Raw genomic sequence first — 21,690 nt, 5'->3', positions numbered from 1 at the left:
CAACAAGTTGAAAATACGTGGGCTGGCTGAAGCTTTGGTAGAATGATGCTAGGTAGAATCCTAGCAGATTGAATACACTATCCCAGACGGTGATGATTATGGATCCAGGACAACCCAGAGGAAAATCTTTAGTTTTGAGCCTCAGGGACTAATTTTACCGACTTTCACTCCTGGCATGGTGAGGGAACAAGTTAGGGTTAGGTTCCTTTTCTTACCAAAAAGCCAACAAGATGCATCTGAATCAGAGCAAAATAACAGTAATAATAAAACACAAAATAAACTTCCAGAAAAAAAATGACCATATCATAAACTGTAAAAAATTGAAAATCATTTTAAATCCCAATTTTACAAAAAATTATTTTAATGTCCAAAAGAGTTTAACTTATCTTCAAGAAAACACTGGAGATAGCAGAAATGAAACCTTTGAACCAGAGATGGAGCTGATTCTAACATGGGGAAGGGAGATCTTTCTCACTAGTTGGTGAGGGGCCAAGATGTAAAAGAGGTTGCGCTCTTCGACCATCTTTCCTAGGCATTCTGCCTGGCCTTGCTTTCATGCTGTGTCCACTGACATGTTTTCATTAGAGTCTCAGCACTGTTAGGTCAATCTGTTACATTGTAACATTGGAAGCAGCCACTTTGGGAAAATTTGCTGGAGGGATTGTGGGAGAGAGAGATCAGGCCACTGCTCCTGCCTCCTCCCTCACTTCCCATCCCCTGGCTGTGGCAAAAAGCACCCAGATGTTTACACCTGGAAGAACCTTCCAGCAGTCAAAGTCCCTGAAGATGGGGCTTCCCTGGTGGCACAGTGGTTAAGAACCCACCTGCCAATGCAGGGGACACGGGTTTGAGCCCTGGTCTGGGGGGATCCCACATGCTGCGGAGCAACTAAGCCTGTGCGCCACAAATACTGAGCCTGTGCTCTAGAGCCCGTGAGCCACAACTACTGAACCTGCGAGCCACAACTACTGAACCCTGTGCGCCTAGAGCCCGTGCTCCGCAACAAGAGAAGGCACCACAATGAGAAGCCCGCACACTGCACCGAAGAGTAGACCCTGCTCGCCGCAACTAGAGAAAGCCTGCGCAGCAAAGAAGACCCAGTGCAGCCAAAAAAAAAAAAAAAGTCCCTGAAGATGGAATGAGTCACTATAAGGTGTGGTGAGCTTCCTGGCCCAGAATGTATGGGGCTGGATGACCACCTGGAAGGGAGGATGTGGCAGGGGTCTTGAGGTAGGAGATAGATGGGCACTTGGGCTGGACAGCTGGTGTTTGTCGTGTGGAGTAAAACTAAAGCTTTGTTCTCACCCAGGCACTCCAAGGACAAAGTTAGTGGCGGAAGCTGAGCTCTGCTGAAGTAAAGAGATAAGGGTCCCACTGCTGAGGTCAAGGGAAAATTCCCTGTCTGCATATGCGCAGGAAGGCTCCTTGGAGGTCAAAAATGGAGGGGGCACCACCCCATAATAAGTGTGGATGTGCACACACAGGCCTCTGGGGTGGGATCCATCTTAGCAAAAAGTTGTGCACGCATGTTGGGGAGGGTCCTAGGACTGGTCAGGTGTGCAAAAAGAAACGAGATAATAGGCCAAAGGTAAACAAAGACACAGAAGGACTGTCCTGTATAAGTGATTTAAATCACCTCTTTACTGCGCTCCTCCTCATTAGAGAGGACACCCATACCCTTTCTCTCCAGGTGTATATTTCTACCTTTCTTCAGTCTTAAATACACTGTTTTTCTGTGTGCTCTCCCACTTGTGCTGTGTCTCTAATAATAAACTTTGTACCTGTTTTTACAGTTTTTGCCTCCTTGAAACATTCTTACTTTCAATGGAGGTAAGAGCCAGGGAACTTTGTCTCTAGTCTCTAGCCCCTGGTGGTCTGGCGGTTAGGATTCCTGGTTTTCATCCAGGCTTCTCAGTGTCAATTTCTGGGCAGAGAACTAAGATATCTCTTCAGGACCGCTCACCGATGTCCCTCCGAGTTCAGTGTGAGCCGTGGTTAGACCTATTCTGTTGGGTCTCTCCTGGTGTTGAGGCCATGATTGGGAATGGTGCACTATGAGGGGCAGGACTTCAGCCCGGGGTGAGATCAGAGTGCTGCTTTTAGGGAAGGCTTCCAGGGCAGCACCCGGACAGACTTAAGACTGCTTAAGCCTGGTGGGGAAGGTGTCATGACCCTGCATCCCCAAGGTGGCACCAAGGTGAGGAGGTAGAAAGCTCTATGGGGCAGACATGCAACATGTATTTTTGCCTGCTGTTGAAGTTTCCAAGGGGGTGGGTGTGATGGAGCCCCAGCTGGGTCTGATTCCAGCTCTGTCCTGTGCTAGACAGGAAGTCTTAGGCAGGTGACGACATCTCGTGGAGCCTCAGTTTTCTTATTAGTCAAACGGAGCCATACCTACTTCTGAGGGTTTCTGTACAGGTTACATAAGAGCCTTGAAGGGCTTCCCTGGTGGCGCAGTGGTTAAGAGTCCACCTGCCAATGCAGGGGACACGGGTTCGAGCCCTGGTCCAGGAAGATCCCACATGCCGCGGAGCGACTAAGCCCATGCGCCACAACTACTGAGCCTGTGCTCTAGAGCCCGCGAGCCACAACTACTGAAGCTCGTGCGCCTAGAGCCCGTGCTCTGCAACAAGAGAAGCCACCGCAATGAGAAGCCCGCGCACCACAACAGGGGCGAAGACTCAATGCAGCCAAAAATAAAAAAAAAAATTAAAAAAAAGAGTCATGAAGAATGTAGTCCAGGATCTGGCTCCCTTTAGGGGTTCAGTAAATGATCACTTATTTCATTCCTCCTCTCTCAGTCTCCCGTGCCAGGATGTCTCTCCCCTCTGGGCCCGTTTCTCTGGGTGGTTGGTGCTGGTAGCTAACTTGGCAACCTCAGGCTGGGAGCGCCGCCTTCCCCTCTGCACACTGTGGGCGGCGCCTGGGCAAGATTTGGGAGCTCGCCAGCGCAGACAGGTATTTCCAGTCCAGCCAGAGAAGAAATGTGTGGAGGTGGGAATGGGGATGGGGGAGGAGATCAGAGGAGCGGGGTGGATCCCCTGGGAGGAGGGCGGGGAGTCCTGCTCCCCGCTTGGTGCTTCTGCCCCCGGGCTCAGATTTCAACCCTAGCTGCCACTTCTGCGGTTAAGCCCGTTAGGGGAGGGGAGAGGGTCCAAGGTGGCTTACACAGGAAGGAAGGTGTGCAAGGAACCAGCTGAGGGCCGGCTCCTGCGACCCCGGGAGCCCGGGACCTGACCGGCGTAGCCCCTCAAGCTTGCGGCGGGAAGCGGCCAACCGGCCTTTCCACCCTTCGTTGTATCGAGCTCCACCAGGGGGCGACCCGGGCCCACGTGCCACCCAGTCCTGCTCTCTCGAAACTACAACTCCCAGGCCGCTTGGGGGTCGCGCCCGCCTTGCCTCGCCTTCTCCTCGCTCCAATTGGCCGCCGCGGAAGGGGGATTGGCGGTCTCCAGGGCGACCAGCTGCGCTCCGGGCATCCGAGGCTGGGAGGCGGGTCCGCCCCCTATTGTGTAGCTGGAAGAGTGGAGCGGAGCGGTGCGGAGCAGGTGAGGGCGGGAGCGCCCTGGGGGCAATGGAACGGGGTGCCGGCGGGGGGATGGAGAACAGTGCGGGAGTTATGGGGGACAGGAAAAAGCGGGGGACTTGTGGAGAGAAGTGGAATTCTTTGGGGAGCAGAACTAGGGGAGTTCTGGGGAGTGAAGTGGAATTCTGGGTGGGTGGATGGGTGGGTGCTCCTGGAGAAGTGGAGGAGTTCTGGAGGTAATGAGTGTGCCTGGGGTGGGGGTGGGGGTTTGGTAGGTTCCAAAAATAGGGAGAAGTTCCAGGGGTCCGGAGAAGGCGAGGGAGAAGGGAATTGGGGGCGGGGTACCAGAAGTGTACTGTGGGCTGAGGCAAGAGAATTCGAGGGAGGGAAATTCCAGGGAAGAGAGGATAGGAGAAGTGGGTGAGTGGCGATTCGGGAGGAGACAGGGAGTTCCTTGAAGCGGAGAGGACCTGGTGCAATTGGAGATCAGGTGCGAAAAATAGGAATTTGGGGTGTGGGAGCTGTGAGAAGTGGGGATAACTGGGATGGGAGAATGAGAGAGTACTGGGTGGGGAGACTATTAGGTGAGGACGTAGTGGCGACAGAAGAGTTGGAAGGATCTTAGGAAAAACGGAGGAGTTCTGGGCAAACCTGGATACTGAGGTTTTCAGAAAACTGAGCCAGGAGGGAACTGGGGGTTCCTATGCATTTGGAAAAAGATATGTCCATGAGGTGGCTGGGGACAGTGGGAAGCAAGGGGGATGGATGTTTGCTGGTGAGTTATCAGGAGTAAGACGTGCAGGGCCATTCAGTACAGGCAGGGATCAGGCTGAGGGACATGGAGGATGTTTTATAGCCCATTCCGAACTGTGAGGCCAAGAGTGGGGTGGAGGCCCACAGAGCAGAGTCCACTTGGATCTGCCAGGCCCAAGGCAGCACCGCCCCCCCCCACCACCACCACCCCCAGCCCGCTGTGACTTCCTTAGATGCTCAGGGGCTGGGGCTGTCAAGAGTTCCTCCCCTCCATGGCCCAGGGCTCACTTTGTACACCCTAGGGACTGGTTGACTTTTTAGCTTCTCATGGACCATGCCCCTGGGGTTAGTGAAGGGGGAGCCTAGCAAACCTTAGGCCCCGAAGATATTGGACGGAGAGTAAGCGGGAGGAATTGGGTTAAGGCACTTGGGTCATGGTGTCTGGCAGAGGGAGGGCTGCCTGTCAGCATCAAGAAGAGGAAGTGGCGCCAGCCACCAGCCCCAGGACCTGCCCAGACCTGGAGGATGCTGCCTGGGCCCCCCATACCAGCAGATGGGGAGGCAATCTTCCTCTCCCAAGTGTCTGACTCATTCACGGCTAAAGCAGTATTGGGAGGCTGATGGAGAAAGAGGTACAGGGCCTCCAGCTTGCAGGGTTCCCAGAGGCTGGAGAAATGAGGCAAGGATTTGTGCTCTGGGGGCCACTTTCTCTGGGTTTTCATCCAGGCTTTGCCCTTAACTGGCTCTGTGCGCCTGAGCAAAGCTCTGAGATACCCAAGGTCCTTATTTGTCACTGTGGGGTGGAGGCGATAATACTGGTTCTACCTTGCTATCTGCTACCTTGTTATCAGCGTCAGGACTAAGGAAAGAAGAGGGAGAAGAGGCTGGGCTGTGGGGGCTCTTCATGTCCCATACTTTCCTGAGAAGTCCTTTTCCAAGTGTGTAGGAACCCAATTTCCCTCCTGGCTCAGCTTTCCAAGAGCCTTAGTAACCTGGGTATCCCCAGAATTCCTCTGCTTTTTCTAAGATCTTTCCAACTCCTTTGCTCCCCACATGTCCTCATCTGTCTGGTCTCCCCACCCGGCACTCCCTCACCCCAGCCCCTCCCCCACTCATCTGCTCTCCTCTCTCCTTTTTCTGCCTTTGCTCACCTCCAGCTTTTCTCTAACTTGGGGTTTCTTCTGGTTTCCAAGATTGGCCCACTCTGCATGTTGCCTTGCATTTTGCATCTAGATCTGGCGGTGCTCCAGAGGACGGCTTCATCAGGTGTTACATGAGCCAAGCCCTAACTGTCCAGAAGAGTGAGAGCTGACCCCTGTTACCCAATCAGAAGGATTGACAGGGCTTGCTGGGCTGTGCAGGTCCCTGGGCCCCTCCGTCTGGGCCCCTGTGGATAGGAGGGGCCGGGCGAGCAGGCAGCTGGGCTATGGTTTGGTGCCTCAGTCTGGCCATCCTCAGCCTGATCATCAGCCAGGGGGCTGACGGTGAGCTGGACTTCCTGGGCTCCGGAACTCCCTGTTGGCCTTGGGGTGGGTGGTGGTCCCCTGGGGTTCTCTGTGCGCAGGTCAGCGGAGGGGAGGAACAGCACTGGTTCTGCAGAAGTCGAGGATTTCCTCAACCACTTCACAAAGGCCTGGGGAGCCCACAAAGATAGAGAGGGTATCTCCCCTCCCAGCCCTGATTCTGGCCCTCTGCTGTGTCCTCATGCCACCTGCCCTGCAGGTCGAGGGAAGCCTGAGGTGGTGTCGGTGGTGGGCCGGGCCGGGGAGAGTGCAGTGCTGGGCTGTGACCTGCTGCCCCCGGCTGGCCGGCCCCCTCTGCACGTCATCGAGTGGCTGCGCTTTGGATTCCCGCTTCCCATCTTCATTCAGTTCGGCCTCTACTCTCCCCGCATCGACCCTGCTTACGTGGGTAAGGCTTATCCTCATGTGGGAGGTCGGGAGGTGTCCCCAACAAAGGTGGACTGGGTAGAGTGGGAATAAGACCTCTTCTTAACAGCTCTGTGCCTGTCCCTGTCCCAACCTCATCTCCAGCTCCACTGCCTGAACTCTGCTTAACAAGCGTGGCCCTGCTCCCAAGCAGTGTTCATTCATTGAAGGATTCATTCATTTACACACACACACACACACACAGACACAGACACACATGTGGTCTCTTTAAAACTCCACATGGTCTGTTCCAAAAGAGATCCTGCAGCCCTATTCCAAGTGTCCATCCTAATTCTCTAATCACTCTTTCTAGAGCTCATGAAACCTCCCAGACCATCCTGATCCTCCCTATTCTCCCTACTTGGCCCTCTCCTGGTCCCTGCCCTCCTCCTCCCCTACTTCCTTAAATGCTAGTTTGGGTGTTCTAGGCTTCTAGGGAGTGGGCTGATGGGGCAGCAGGCTGGGTGGGTTTACGACCTGTCTGCTTCTCCACTGCTTCTGATTCTGGGTACAGCAGAGTTTGTGCACGGACAGGGTGGGCTGGGGATGGACCAGGCTCCCCTAAAGATCAGCAAATGGATGGAGCTGGGCTGGTTTCCTGCTTCAGTTGGCTTCTGTATGGACTTAAAATAGTGTATAGGCCTCCCTAGGGGCCTTCTCCTGTGCTCCAGCTGGCTCCCTCGAAAGGCTCAGCTTCCTCCTAATCCCCGATGGAGCCTTAATCTGAGTGGTTTAGTGCAGGTCTCTGAGGGCAGTGTGTAGGAGAGCCTAGGGCTGGGGCTGGGGATGCTGGGGAGAGAGTCTGGCTGCCTCCTCTTCAGAGGGGAAGCCCAGGAAAGGCCACCTGGGAGGACGGCGATGGGGGCAGGGGGACCCCCTCCCTTTTCCCTCTTTAGTTTGAATCCTGGGAGAAGCCACAGGATTGGCTGAGCTGTCACTGAGGGGCAGGCTGAACAGAGAGGGGAGGAGGCTCAGGCAGGTGCTGCAGAGGCGAGGAGTTTATTTTCAAACCGGGGGCAGTTGTTGGCAAACAGCCTGGTGGGAGCGTATGTGTCTGCACAAGCCCCCGGAGAACTGATGAAAGCGGGGCGCCAGTTAGGACAAGTGGAGAGACAACGGCTGTGCCCATCAGCCCTCCCTGCCTCTGCCCGCCGGGCTGGGAGGGGCTGGGCTGCCAGGCTGAGGCTCCGCAGAGGCAGAACATTGCCCGACTGACAGCAGGGCAGGGGGAGGTGGAGGACAGGGGAGAGAAGGGCTTTTCCTGGGCTTCCCCCAGGGAGATGTGCAACTCTCCTCCCCCCGCACCCCCTGCCCTCCGTCCTGTCTTGAGGTCCCTCAGGCAGACAAACCACTGGACGGTAGCAACTTTGCTACCTGTGGGCTTTCTTTCTGTCTCTGTGGTGTTCCTTTGAGCTGCAAGTCTTTCTTCCTGCCCCTGCCCTTCATGCCCACCCCTGCCCCAACTCTGGAGCTCCTGGTCGGGCAGGGCTAGTCTGGGGAGTCAGGGCCCTGGGGAGAGGCCCCTGCACCCATTAACCCTTTTACTGCCTCCCAGTGTGGAAGGGGCCTCTCAGCCTTTGTGTAGGGGACTCTGAACTGCAGTTGCTAGGCAACGGGAGGTGAAGGTTGCTAAGGACAATGCTGTCCTGTCATAAACCCTCTGGGCAAGCGAAGGGGAGATGGCCTGGGACTGTGTGTGTGAGGCCTGTGGCGTAGAATGTGGGAGGGACCATGAGAGAGACTGGAGCTTCAGGGATTACACTGAAGAGAAGGCTTCCAATCTTTGAGGACCCTAGAATCCATCTAGCAGAGGAGACTGGATTTATAGACTAGTACAAAAGTAGTAAAAAGCAGTATAAAACAAGCCAGGACTAAATCCTAGGATGAAGTTAGCTGCTGTACATAAAGAACCCAGCACAGAGCCTGTACAGAGTGCCTGCATGCTGTGAAACCGTGACTAGGCGTGCAGAGGAAAGAGGGTCCACTTCCTCTACACCAGCTTTCCTGGGGTGGATCTTAGATCAGCTCTTCTAATTCATGGGACCAGCTTTTGGTCTTCGACTTCTGTGCTATATTTCTTGGGAGTTTCAAGATACCCCATGTGGCAGAAGGGACATGAATTTTCTCTCTGTCCAGAGTCATTTGATACAAATCAGTTATCTTATCCTCCATTTAGAACAACCTAGCTCCCTCCAATCATCTCCCCTCACTACCTTTAGCCTTGCATACTCTCTGCAGAGTCACCTCTTCCCGGAAGCCTTCCATACTCCTCTTGCTCCTTAGCCTCTTGGAATATTTTTTAAGCTTATATGTGTATATGAACTTGCACATGTCCATGAGTGTGGATTCCCTGCCTTCCTAGAGCTTGCAAGAATGGGGACTGTGTCTCCTTCCTCTATACTCCCCTGCACGTGGGGAGGTCCAAAGACACTCAGGCTCTGGCTCTGCGGGTGGAGGGGGGCCCAGGACTCAGGAGGATACAGGACGGCCTGCCCCTGGCCAGCTTCCTGTCCTTCTGTGACTCTACAGGTCTAGCCATTCATACCTCACAGAAAAGTTAGGACATACTCTATGCTTTATTAGATGTTCTGATCAACAGACATTTGGAGCTGTTACCCATTGGCTACCAACATCCCCCGAGTGAGAATATACTGATTATGCTCAGTGATAAGTGCCCTGAGCGTCACTTGATCCTCACACTGGTGTGCAAGGGAGAGTGTGCTGCATCATGAGAAAGAAGGCCTGGCTGTATCACTGAGTAGCTTATTGGAAAGAAGCTTAACATCAGTTCCCTCCTCTATAATGGAATTCTTGGAAGGATTAAGTATGGTGACAATGCCTACTATTACATGGCCCATATCCCAAACTCTATTTCCCTTCCCTCTCCTTCCTTCTTTGTAGCGACTGAAGATCACCATAATGAAAAGTTGCCATCACACGGGATGTAGTAGAGGTTGCAGGGAGTTCCCCGGTGGTCTAGTGGTTAGGATTCTGGGCTTTCACTGCCATGGCCGGGGTTCAATCCCTGGTTGGGGAGCAAGCCACGTGGCGCAGCCAAAAAAAAGAAAAAAGAAAAAAAGGAGAGGTGGCAGTGGGGTCTGCGGGGGTCCCATGGCCAGGCAGTTTAGGGTTACTGAGGAATCCCACTGGTGGGAGGAAGGGTGTGATCATATTCAATATTTACCTGCACGACCCAGGCTTATCTTCTAGGTGGGGATTTAAACACCTAGCCCTTTAAGCAGCTCCACCCTTTCTAGAGAATCTGCACCCTTGGACCTCATTCTTGGAAGAAAAAAGTCCCTTGCCTATGAGCACAGCGCCGGCCTCAAGCTGATCTTCTCCTCTTTTTTCCTGATGGCTTCAGGGCCCCCACAGGTTTTGATTCTATTTCAGAAAGGTGAACCCTCGAGGTAGAATGCAAGCAGATCGGAGGGGGCGAGTGTGTGAGCAGCTTCAGATTGCCCAGTCTTAGAACGGGCTAAGTAGGGGCACAGTCTGGTTGCCTTTGTTTGGCATAACCCACAAGAATTAGAAAATGTCAGTTGTCCCTATCAAAGGTCAAGGCGGGGTGGGTAGCTGATGAATGTGGAGGACGGGAGGCTGGAGGCAGCGGGACCTCTTTGTGGACTGTTGGCGTAACCCAGGTGAGAGATGCTATGGGACTAAACTAAAGAGAAGGTGGTAGAGAGGGAAACAGCATCTAGGAGGTAGAATTGAAAGGCTTACTGAACAAGCAGATGTGGGGTTAATGGGGAGAGCAATCTAGGTGACACCAGGTTTCTGGTAGGGTGACGTGCACGATGGCACTGTTCACTAATACAGGGGAGAAGAAGGAGAGGGTGTGTCGTCAGGTGAGGGATGGAGCCAAGGTTGAATGCAGGCTGCTGATTTCAAATCATGAGCTCATTCATTTGTTCAACCATTTTTATTTAAGCACCCGCTGATGCCAGGCACCGTGCTGCCTGCCTTCCATCCACCCTACCTGGATTTTTTCTCTCTGATTTTGTAGATGAAGAAGTTGATGTTGAGAGAGAAGTTAAGTGATTTGGCTAAAGAAGTAAATGGCAGAGCTGGAGGCTAGCTTTCTGTGGCTCCCAAGTGTGTGCCTTGCTCACTAGGCTGCACTGCCAGGGATCCACGAAGCTGTCTGGGGTGCAGGGCTCCAGTCAGGGTGGGAGGGCGCTGTCTGCTTGCACTGGGGCTGGGTGCTTTGTGGAGCTCTATGTAGTCTGTCAGCCGGGGCTTGGATGCCCTGGAGCGTGAGGGGATGGGGTGAGGAGGCTGCTGACCTTGCTGCCTGGCTGGTTTGGACTCTGGCCACCCTAAGGCGCTTAGGCCGCTGATAATAGCCCTGGCGGATTAGGGGCTTTGGTAGGCGAGGTGTGGATCCCAAACACAGCTGTGGTTTCTGGGCACCGAGTCCTCTGGCAGGAGTACTCCCGGGACCCCCCTTACAAAAAGAGCTCAGGGATGGGCAGATTCTGTATGAATCCAGAGGAGACTTAAGTGTTGGCTCTTCAAGCCCCTTCCCCCTACAGTCCTGGAAGCTGGGCGTAGTTCAGTGTCCACCTGCTGCTGCTCTGGTTTCTCTTTGTCTAAGCTGGGTCCCAGCTGCTGAAAGGCAGGAGCCATCAGAGGGGCTGAAGGGAGAGATCTGCCCTCAGTGACCCCAACCCCATCTGTGCCTCTCTGGACCCCACTCTATCAGGGTAACTGGGAGACACTGAGCCTGTTCTTGACGTCTGAGAATGACCAGTGTGACCAGGGGCCTGGGGCTCCCATGGGGTCCCTTCAGCACCCTTGATCCAGGGCTCCTCCCCCAGGGCGTGTCCGGCTTCAGAAGGGGGCATCTCTCCAGATCGAGGGGCTCCGGGCTGAGGACCAGGGCTGGTACGAGTGCCGCGTGCTCTTCCTGGACCAGCACAGACCCGAGGACGACTCTGCTAACGGCTCCTGGGTGCACCTCACAGTCAATTGTATGAAGCTGGGAGCAGGCACGCGGTGGAGGAGGGAGGGGAGGGGAAGGAGGAAGGAGGGGAGGGGAAGGAGGAGGGAGGGGAGAGGAAGGAGGGGGAGGGGAGGGAAGGAGGGGGAAGGGGAGGGGAAGGAGGGGGGAGGGGAGGGGAGGGGAAGGAGGAGGGAGGGGGGAGGAAGGAGGGGAAGGGGAGGGGAAGGAGGGGGGAGGGGAGGGGAAGGAGGGGGAGGGGAGGAGGGCAGTCCCGATGCCCCACCCTTGCTGACACCCCTTGTTTGCTGGCTCCCTGTTTGCATCTTACCCCTGCCACCCCCACTCCTGCCCTTTCAGTTCCTCAAACCTAAATCCAATCAGCCTTCTCAGCTGTTAGGAACTTCCTCTTCCTCTCTCTTCCCTGCACCTGCCTCCCTGGCCAAGAGAGGGTAATGGGTAGGAGGGGATAAGGGGTTATTGAGCCCTGAGTGAAACATCACTCACATATATACAACATTTTGTTTTTTCAAAACACCTTTTAACCCAGTACCTCATGAATTCTGTCTCAACCCTAAGAAGCAAGGAGGTCATAATTATTCCCATTTCATAGATGGGGCATGGGGAGACTGGGTCATGCCACTGATTAGTGGCAGAGCAGTCTAGAACTCAGGTCCCCTGACTCCCAGGACAGTGCTTTTCTAGAGGGCACCTAGCTCTCTCCCAGCTCTGAACACCCAGCCTGGTGGTCAGCTCCCTCACCAACTCTGCAGGCCAGTGGGGAAACGGGCTTGTGCATCCTTACTGGGTCCTGGGTGCAGCAGACAGGGTGGCCCTGGGTTGGGGATTCCTATGAAGCTGGTGGGCTGATGGGCTGAAGGCTGAGGCCCTGATCTGCCTCCCTGGTCCTCGGACGCTGCTCTTTCGGCTGATGGCCCCTCTGGCAATCCCTGACGCCTCTCTCCTTGCAGCGCCCCCTCAATTTCTGGAGACGCCTCCCCAGGTGCTGGAAGTGCGGGAACTGGAGCCTGTGACCCTGCGTTGCGCGGCCCGCGGCAGCCCCCAACCTCGTGTGACTTGGAAGCTCCGAGGACAGGACCTCGGCCAGGGCCAGAGTCAGGTGCAGGTGAGTCCCAGGGCTGGACAGGGTGCGCCAGATAGAGTGTGAGGCAGTTGGTGGCCTGGGAGCGGGGCTGGAGGCCAGGAGGTTGGGAGACGTGCCTGAGGAGGGGTCTGGCATTGGCTTCCCTGAGCCCAGCACGCTGCCTCCCTCTGCTGGCCAGCCTCGGAAGTGCGGGGTCTGAGGCCCGCCTTGGGCAGGGGAGACACAAGGGTCCTTCCTCACCCACTCTGATTCTAGGTGCAGAACGGGACGCTGCGGATCCGGAGGGTGGAGCGAGGCAGCTCCGGGGTCTACACCTGCCAAGCCTCCAGCACTGAGGGCAGCGCCATCCACGCCACCCAGCTGCTGGTGCTAGGTGCTGTCTTGGGGGAGGGCCGGGAAACAGGACACACGTGAGAGGACTGACCTGTGGCTGGAGGTGCACACAGCCAGCAGCGGGGGGGGGGGGGGGGGGGAGGCTTGTGCCTGAGGGCAGGGGCCCATGGAGAGGGAGGGAGCTCCCAATGCAGGCTCTTCCTCTAAAACCAGCGTCTTGCCTGTAAAAGGATCAGTGAATGGAGATAGATATTTAGTGCCAGCAATGTGGTATAGTGAGAAGGCATGAGTGCTGGTGTTGGACCATGAGCCATGGAACCCCCTTGACCTCTAGTTTCCTCATCTATACAAAGAGGTTCCTATGTTCCTCGCAGGACTGTTACAAGAATTAGGTTCAGACGAGCACAACGATCATAGTAATTCCTGGCCAAGCCCTTCCCCTTAGAAAGAAAGCTGAGAAGTAGACTCTGCCTTCATGGAGCCTCTTATCCACAGGGGGAAATAAGACGCAGTGGCGAAGTGCTGCTCTCCTGGGTACTGTGGGAGAGGCAGTGCTGGGCAGTGGTGTAGGGTGAAGTCTGGTGTTGAGAAGGCCTGAGTATGAATTTGCCTTCCCCGCTCATCTCGGGCAAGTCACCTCACAGTCTCTCTGCCTCTGAGCCTTCATGTCTTCACCTATGAAGTGGAGACTAATTTCTACCACAAAGGGCTCTTGGGAAGATTAAATGAGAATAGTGCAGGTGAGGTGCTCAGCTATGCCCGGCATGCCTGTAAGCGCTCTATACACCAACTCATATCATTACCACTTATTACTGACCACTCACACAGTAAGAGCCCAGAGAAGGGAAACAGCAGCGCAGCTGCAGATGCTAGAGACGGTTTGGCAGGGGCTCTGTGGCCTGGCCAGGCTCTCAGAGAAGAGCATTCTAGACTGTGGGTTCAGAGAGCAAAGGCATGGAGATGGGAGTGAGACTGGCATAGGCACAGTGAGCTACCCATACTGACCTGAAAAAGTTCACAAAGACTTGACATATGAAAAGATAGTTGGCCAGGCAGGGGTTACAAGGGCCCACAGGGCTGGGTCAAGAAGTTTGAGCTTAATGTGCTAGGAGCCAGGAGCTGTTGTGGGTTCTTGAGTAGACGTGTTCTATGGCCAAAGGTGGGGGGAGGGGGCATTTCTGCATGAATGGCCATCAGAGTGGCAGTGATGGTGGAGCCTGGAGTCAGGGATTGCTGCAGCATCTTGGGGTAAGGTACTGGGTACCCGGATTAAGGTAGGAGACATAGAGGTGATTTCAGATGTGACAGATGAGGGATGGAAAGGGTAGTGGGTGTAAAGGTGTAAAGGGTGATCAGAGGGGTAAAACTGATTCCCCCTCCCCAACACACACACACACACACACACACACACACACACACACACACACACACACACACACACGAGAAACTAGGTGAATGGCCAGGGCAGAGGAAGGGTTAAATAAATAGGGTGTTAAATAAAAGGGTTAGGACCTGTTTCCATTCCCAAGGCTTTGTAGCAACCAGCCCTGTATTCCAGAGAGCGGACCTGGGAAGAACTGTAGAAGTGACCCTCAGGGTTCCTGGAAGACTGGGCTGAGGCCTCCCCTTCCCCGTGTGCTCCTCCCGACAGGACCCCCAGTCATCGTGGTGCCCCCCAAGAACAGCACGGTCAATGCCTCCCAGGATGTTTCCCTGGCCTGCCAGGCTGAGGCGTACCCCGCTAACCTCACCTACAGCTGGTTCCAGGACAGCACCAATGTCTTCCACATTAGGTGGGGCATGGGGTGGGGTGGGTGTGGGGAACTGATGGGCAGTCTGAGTCCAGCAAGGCCTGGACCCCCCTGCCCACGTGCCATACTGCAGCCGCCTGCAGCCCCGAGTGCGGATCCTGGTGGATGGCAGCTTGCGGCTGCAGGCCGCCCAGCCTGATGATGCGGGCCGCTACACCTGTGTACCCAGCAATGGCCTTCCACGCCCACCCTCGGCCTCTGCCTACCTCACTGTTCTCTGTAAGCCTGACCCCAGCTCCCTCCCCAGACTGCTCTCCTCCCCTGGGCCAGGCCAAACTCCTCCCCGACAACTTGCCACTGCTTCCCCCCAGACCCTGCCCAGGTGACTGCCATGCCTCCTGAGACACCCCTGCCCATGGGCATGCGGGGGGTGATCCGGTGCCCAGTTCGTGCCAACCCCCCACTGCTCTTTGTCAGCTGGACCAAGGATGGGCAGGCCCTGCAGCTGGACAAGGTACAGGCTTGGGGCAGGGGATAGAGGGCTTAGCTTGGTGGTATTCTAGCCAGGACAGCTGGGGTGGCATTAGATCAATTCAGTGAATGGGGAACACGCTGTGTAGGTTGTCACATGGGGAGCAGGAGCAGAGACACCCATGCCTTCAGGGGGCAGCACAGCTGTGCAGACACTCTGCTAGAAGGCCAGGAGGCAGCGAGCACCTTCCTCTTAGGACTGGTTGAGGATAGATCAGCAACAGCTTCTGGGACTCTGGTGATGGGCCTTGAAGGGTGGAGAGACATTCCATGCAGAAACCAGGGCCCAGAGGCAGGAAACAGCATAGTGCATTTATGGTATAATGAGTCTACCAGCTGGGGGGGAGCTACAGTGCCTATGGGGACGTGACTGGTGCAGAGAAATCTGGAAAGACTGGTTGGGACCAAAAGGAGGAACTATGGATGCCAAGTTAATATTACCTCATTCCACGGTGATTGAGATCTTTTGTTTGTCGGCAAAGACCACAAATTCCTTGTGGGCTAGTATTTCATCTTTTTAATCCTAGTCTCCCCAGGGCTACTGCAACTGTAGTGGTGCTCAATAAATTTTTGTCTAAGGTTTAAAAAAAGAAGTCCAAAGCCATTCGGAGGCAGTGAAGTTGCTTGGGCAACGGTGTGATAGGAATGGAGAGGAAGAGACTGGACAGACAGAGGGGGTACAGAGGCTATTGAAATGAGAGTGTGGGTGAGAGGTTACGAGGCCTGAGTTAGAAAGGAGGACATGAAGATAGATGAGACAAAAGGCCTTCCCAGGAGGACAGACGTGGGGCGTGAGACAGAGTGAGGAGTCGGATGTTAGCCTTTAACGCTGAACTAGGGAAGCCAGGAAGAAGAACCGATTTGGGGTGGAAGATGCAGGATGTAATCTCGGAGTGCTGGGAAGACAGCAGGCCGGGAGACCCACACTGCTCAAGCTCAACCCCAGGGTGTGCCGTGCACACTGGATTCCCTGTGAGTGGCTCTCCTGGAGTCTGCAGTCCCAGTCTTCACACCCATTGGTAGTGGCCCCTCTGTAGGAAAGAGAAAGGAAGGATGGAATTCACAGAGAGGTCTGGCCTAGGGGTAGGGTTGTGGCATCCTCTGCATAGATGTGGGTCCCTCCCACGCATTGCCTCTCTCCATCTCTGGTCTGGCCTCCACTGAGTTTCTCTCTCTGGTTGTCATCTCCTCATGCCTCCAGTTCCCTGGCTGGTCCCAGGGCCCAGAAGGCTCCCTGATCATTGCCCTGGGGAATGAGGATGTGCTGGGAGAATACTCCTGCACCCCCTACAACCGTCTTGGCACTGCAGGGCCCTCCCCGGTGACCCGCGTACTGCTCAAGGTGAGGCTCGGGGTGGGGGCGGGGCAGCGGCAGCGGGTCAGGTGGCCGAAGATGTGAGCCTAGTGCTGACACCGGGCTGACAGAGGCGGGTGGGACAGACACATGTGGGGAGGTGGGGCGGGCTTCCCAGTCTGTGTTTCCCATGGTGGCCACGGCAGCAGCTATCAGATGCCATCACAGAGGTTTTTGCAGAGATGGTGCTGGGGAGGTGGGGCATCGGTCACCTCCACACAGTAAGATATCCTGCCTGCCCCGACCCTTTAACTTGGACCAGGCTGCCTTCTGCTCTAGAGGGAAGAGAGTGGGAAGCAGAGGGCAGGGTGAAGGGTGTTCTGAGAGGCCCTCGTCTCTCCAGCAATGTCCCTACAGCTCCCCTGCTGGGGAACAGAGAGAAAGCTAGAGAGACACTGAGAGATGGAGACAGACGCAGCATGACGGGGGCCCCGCAGAGGGGAAGTAACGACCCTTAGACAGCAGTGTGAGAGAGCCCCCTCCCAATGCCAGATCTGGCTTACAGGCTCCCCCAGCTTTTCTAGAACGGCCCAAGGAAGAATATTTCCAAGAAGTAGGGCGGGAGCTACTCATTCCCTGCTCTGCCCGAGGAGACCCTTCTCCTACTATCTCTTGGGCTAAGGTAAGGCTCCTGACCCCACTCCTCCTGTATTCATGCCTGCTACGCCCCAGCCTCTCCGTGCCCCTGGCCGTTCTGTGGGAGGGAGATGGTGGGGAGGAGAGGGCTGTCAGAGGCAGGGCGGGGAGGAAACTGGAGCTGCCCAGAGAGATGAGTGGCGCCCTTGGTGAGGGGTGGCTGCGTGTGTCCTCAGGGCTGACCAGTGGTTCTGTAGGTGGGCCGGGGGCTGCAGGGCCAGGCCCAGGTGGATAGCAACAGTAGCCTCATCCTGCGACCGTTGACCAAGGAGGCCCACGGGCGCTGGGAGTGCACAGCCAGCAATGCTGTGGCCCGAGTGGCCACCTCCACGAATGTCTACGTGCTGGGTTAGTGGGGGCAGAGCCAGCTGGAGGCAGCCATGTGGGAAGGAGACGGGAATAAATCATTTTGGGGGGCCCAGATGGGGGATCTTGGGTGGGGTGCCCCTGGGATGATGGGTGGAGGGCCGAAGCCCTAGTCTCCCCCTAGCTCTTTGCTGTCCCTCAGGAGCCTGACCATCATCCCTCTGTTCCCCCCACCCAGGCACCAGCCCCCACGTTGTCACCAATGTGTCTGTCGTGCCTTTGCCCAAGGGTGCCAATGTCTCCTGGGAGCCTGGCTTTGATGGTGGCTACCTGCAGAGATTCAGCGTCTGGTACACGCCATTGTGAGTGACCTGCCCCTGCCATCCCTCTCCCTCCAACACCCTGATTCTCTCTGGCCCTCTGCCTTTTCTCCCAGCCCTCTATCCCAGCCCTGCCCTAACTCTGCTGCCCGAGCTCCAGAGAATCTCAGGGATTCATGGCCCAGGTCCTGAGACCCCGGATGGTGGAAGGGAGGGGAGAGGTCAGCTCTCTGGACTCCAACCTTCCTGCTCTTCCTAGTAGGTGAGGTGCCCCCCATTTCCTCCTGTCCTCCAGGGCAAAGCGTCCTGACCGAGCCCACTACGACTGGGTGTCCTTGGCTGTGCCCATGGGGGCTGCTTACCTCCTAGTGCCAGGCTTGCAGCCCCACACCCAATACCAGTTCAGCGTCCTCGCTCAGAACAAGCTGGGGAGCGGGCCCTTCAGCGAGATCGTCTTGTCTGCCCCTGAAGGTGAGAGACCTCTTATCCAGAGCAGCAGACAAGGATAGGCAAGGGCTGTAGGGACCTGGGTGGGAGGGGGCAGAGGTGCTGGGCCGCTTGGGGGCCAGAGGGCTTTGTGGAAGATGATCCAGGCTTGTCTTTAGGGGCTCTGGGAGAGCAGCTGGGCACCAGGGGATGTCGAAGGCCAGAAGAGCAGGGGAGGAGCACTGGAAATCCGATCTTTACAAGTCTGTCTGTCCCATTCAGGGCTTCCTACCACACCAGCTGCCCCCAGTCCTCCCCCAACAGAGATGCTGCCTCCCCTGTCCCCTCCGAGAGGTCTGGTGGCAGTGAGGACACCCCGGGGGGTCCTCCTGCATTGGGATCCCCCAGAACTGGTCCCTAAGAGACTGGATGGCTACGTCCTGGAGGCACGGCAAGGCTCCCAGGGGTGGGAGGTGCTGGATCGGGCCGTGGCAGGCAGTGAAATGCAGTTGTTGGTGCCAGGACTTATCAAGGTAGGTGTGGGAGGTGGGCACAGGGAGGGTCCTCCCAGCAGCCCTCCAGCCCTCTGCTTCACTCCCCAAACCTGATCTCACCCTGATTTGACTATCCTCACCTCTGGCTGTCCACTTCACCCGTACCTTCCAACTGCAAAGTCTTTCCGAACGGGGTTGGGGGTGGGCAGTGCTGAGCCCTGACCCCCTTCCTGGACCCCAACCCCCTTCCTGGACCCCAACCCCCAGGACGTTCTCTACGAGTTCCGCCTTGTGGCCTTCGCCGGTAGCTATGTCAGTGATCCCAGCAACACGGCCAACGTCTCCACTTCTGGTGAGAATCTGGCAGGAGGGCAGAGCCCTGGGGATTGGGGGGCTCGAAGCCCACTAAGTCGTGGACACCGACCCTCCCCCGTGGCCCTTTGCCCAGGCCTGGAGGTCTACCCCTCGCGCACACAGCTGCCGGGCCTCCTGCCCCAGCCAGTGCTGGCCGGCGTGGTGGGCGGGGTCTGCTTCCTGGGCGTGGCTGTCCTCGTGAGTATCCTGGCCGCTTGCCTTATGAACCGGCGCAGAGCCGCGCGTCGCCACCGCAAACGCCTCCGCCAAGGTAGGCCACCTGGGGCCCGGCCAAAGAAGGGCCCCGCCCCTCCATAAGCACCTCCTACCTGGAGGAGAAATCCCTCCGTCCTGCGTGGGCCAGGTGTGTTCCCACAGCCCGTGGTCCTGCTTCCCCACTGGCCTCCACTTTTCCCAGGCAGATGGGATTGGGCGCCTGTGTCACGTCTGGTTCTCCTGTCCTTACAGATCCACCTCTTATCTTCTCTCTGGCCAGGAAGTCAGCTCCCCAGTAAGTCCCTCCACTTCCTTGGCTTCCTTCTGCCTTCTGTGAGCACCAGGGCTCTCTGCTTCCTTTTCTGCACCTTGGGGAGGGGTAGGAACAGAAGTGAGAGGGAGGTAAGGGTGGAAGTGCAGAGGCCCCAGCCTGGGGGCTGGTCCAGTGTTGCCTGTGCCTTCCCTCCACCGCTCCACCCCTCCAGCATGTGGGTCCTTTTCTCCCTTGCTCTCCCTAGCTCTGCTCTGTTCTGCATCAAACCTCTCAAGCCTGACCCTGGTTCCTGGGAGGGGGACTGGCCCCCTACCACAGACCCTGATCTCCTGTCCTTCCCCAGCTCTGCTTCGGGCTCGGGCAGTCCTGACAGCGTGGCGAAGCTGAAGCTCCAGTGTTCCCCAGTTCCCAGCCTGCGCCAGAGTCTGCTCTGGGGGGACCCCGCTGGACACCCCAGCCCCCCTCTGGATCCTCCACCTAGCCGGGGGCCCTTACCCCTGGAGCCCATTTGCCGGGGACCAGATGGGAGATTTGTGATGGGACCCAAGGTGGGGACCTCCCAAGAAAAGTCAGGCCCTGAGCAGGCTGAGCCTCGGACCCCAGCTCAGCGTCAGGCCAGGTCCTATGATGGCAGCAGCAGCCCCAGTGGGATGCCCCAGCCCCTCTGCATTGCAGACATCAGCCCTGTGAGGCCCCCTCCAGCAGCGCCACCCAGTTCCCTGCCAGGTCCAGGACCCCTGCTCCAGTACCTGAGCCTGCCCTTCTTCAGGGAGATGAATGTAGATGGGGACTGGCCCCCCTTGGAGGAGCCTGCTCCTTCCCCAGATTACATGGATACCCGGCCCCGCCCCACCTCATCTCTCCTCCACCCCCTGGACTCCTGCTCTGAGTTCCCCAGGGCAGCACTTCCTGGGGCCATGCTTGGGGTTGGGGCCTCCCCAGAGCCCCCGTACACAGCACTGACTGACTGGACACTGAGGGAGCGGCTGCTGCCAAGCCTTCTGCCTGCCGCGCCTCGGGGCAGCCTCACAAGCCAGAGCAGTGGGTGGGGCAGCGCCTCCTTCCTTCGGCCCCCCTCCACGGCCCCCTCTGCAGGAGGCAGCTACCTCAGCCCCGCTCCAGGAGACACCAGCAGCTGGGCCAGTGGCCCTGAGAGGTGGCCCCGAAGGGAGCATGTGGTGACAGTCAGCACGAGGTGAGGGCAGTCCCTGCCCAGCCCTGCCCTATCCAGATTCTCCCCACCCCTCTCCTATACCGTCTGCCTTCTCTGCTCCATTCCCACCCTGGGACCAGGAGAGCTGAGGTCCTTTTGCTGAGGTCCAGGGATCTTCGGAGGAAACCCATGTCCCACCCTCAGCTTGGGGTCCCCGGGTTCAGGCTTTTCTGGCTACCCTCCATTGCTCCACCCATACCAAACATCTGTCCCTTTTAACAGGAGGAACACATCTGTGGATGAGAACTATGAATGGGACTCAGAATTCCCAGGGGACATGGAATTGCTGGAGACTCTGCACCTGGGCTTGACTGGCCCTCGATCCCGACTTGAAGCTGAGCCCGAGCTAGGTGTGGGAGCCCTCCAGAAAGGCAGGCACCCCTGGCCTTGCTGTCCTGCACCCACACCCTTAGGACCTAGTCAGTTCCCAGCCGGGCCCTGTGCCCCAGGCCCTCTCCTCTTGCTGTCTTGGCTTCTCTGCATTGGCAGGCCCTAGAGAGCTTCATGGTGCTGGTGAACCACAAGACTTCACCCAGGGAGCCTTAAGACTTCTTCCTTTCGTTATTCTGCCCTCTTGTAGGTGCAAAGACTCCAGAGGAGGGCTGCCTCCTGAATACTGCCCACACTCCTGGCCCTGAGGCCCGCTGTGCTGCCCTTCGGGAGGAATTCCTGGCCTTCCGCCGCCGTCGAGATGCTGCTAGGTTCCGGCTACCGGCCTATCGACAGCCAGTCTCCCACCCTGAACAGGCCACTCTGCTATGAATTCCCTAATGTGAGGCAGGGGGAAGGCACATGGACCCTGCAAAGAAGGCCCCCAGCAAGAACTAGCTCCAGCCTGGGACACTGCCGCTCCTCCTTTGGTGCTCAGGCACAGACCCTGACAGTGGGCTTAGTGTGGGATGTGCTGAGCCTCTAGAGTCTGGGGACTGGAATAGGGATCTTAGGTCTGCCCGTGTGTGTGTGTGTGTGTGTGTGTGTGTGTGTGTGTGTGCATGCACGCGTGTGTGGTGTTTGTGGTGTGGATGAGGTTTTTTTACAGGTGAATAAAGTCTGAAAATTTTCTGTGTGTCATCTGCTTTGAATTTGAGAGGGAGGTTGGAAAATCCCTGAACCCTAAAAAAGGAGGGTACTCTTCCTGAATGAATGGACGTACCTTCAATATCCATTCAAAAAGCATTTACTGAGTGCCTACTGAGGTCAGCTATTGAATGCCTACTGAGACCAG

At 56.6% G+C, this 21,690-nt stretch overlaps 1 protein-coding gene across 2 annotated transcripts; it reads left to right on the top strand.

The window, feature by feature from the left end:
- The first annotated feature begins 5,705 nt into the window (after nt 1-5,705).
- IGSF9 (immunoglobulin superfamily member 9) lies at nt 5,706-21,448 on the top strand. Of its 2 annotated transcripts, none has more exons than XM_060088321.1 (20): nt 5,706-5,763; nt 6,002-6,190; nt 11,031-11,183; nt 12,124-12,278; nt 12,513-12,630; nt 14,242-14,383; nt 14,475-14,620; nt 14,713-14,855; nt 16,074-16,214; nt 16,732-16,848; nt 17,060-17,210; nt 17,407-17,530; nt 17,784-17,959; nt 18,197-18,447; nt 18,676-18,760; nt 18,857-19,033; nt 19,231-19,273; nt 19,596-20,447; nt 20,688-20,815; nt 21,046-21,448. In XM_060088321.1, the coding sequence occupies exons 1-20, from the start codon at nt 5,706-5,708 to the stop codon at nt 21,225-21,227; spliced, it is 3,531 nt and encodes a 1,176-aa protein (XP_059944304.1). In that variant the 3' UTR covers nt 21,228-21,448. The 2 variants fall into 2 exon arrangements, with proteins under 2 accessions (XP_059944304.1, XP_059944305.1); XM_060088322.1 differs by having other exon boundaries at nt 14,475-14,627; nt 14,768-14,855.
- Nucleotides 21,449-21,690: the final 242 nt, after the last annotated feature.

Source organism: Mesoplodon densirostris, chromosome 2 (genome assembly GCF_025265405.1).
Source record: "Mesoplodon densirostris isolate mMesDen1 chromosome 2, mMesDen1 primary haplotype, whole genome shotgun sequence".
Taxonomy (NCBI): Eukaryota; Metazoa; Chordata; class Mammalia; order Artiodactyla; family Ziphiidae; genus Mesoplodon; species Mesoplodon densirostris.
Note: the sequence above shows the minus strand (reverse complement) of the source record. Positions and strands in the feature narration are given on the sequence as shown.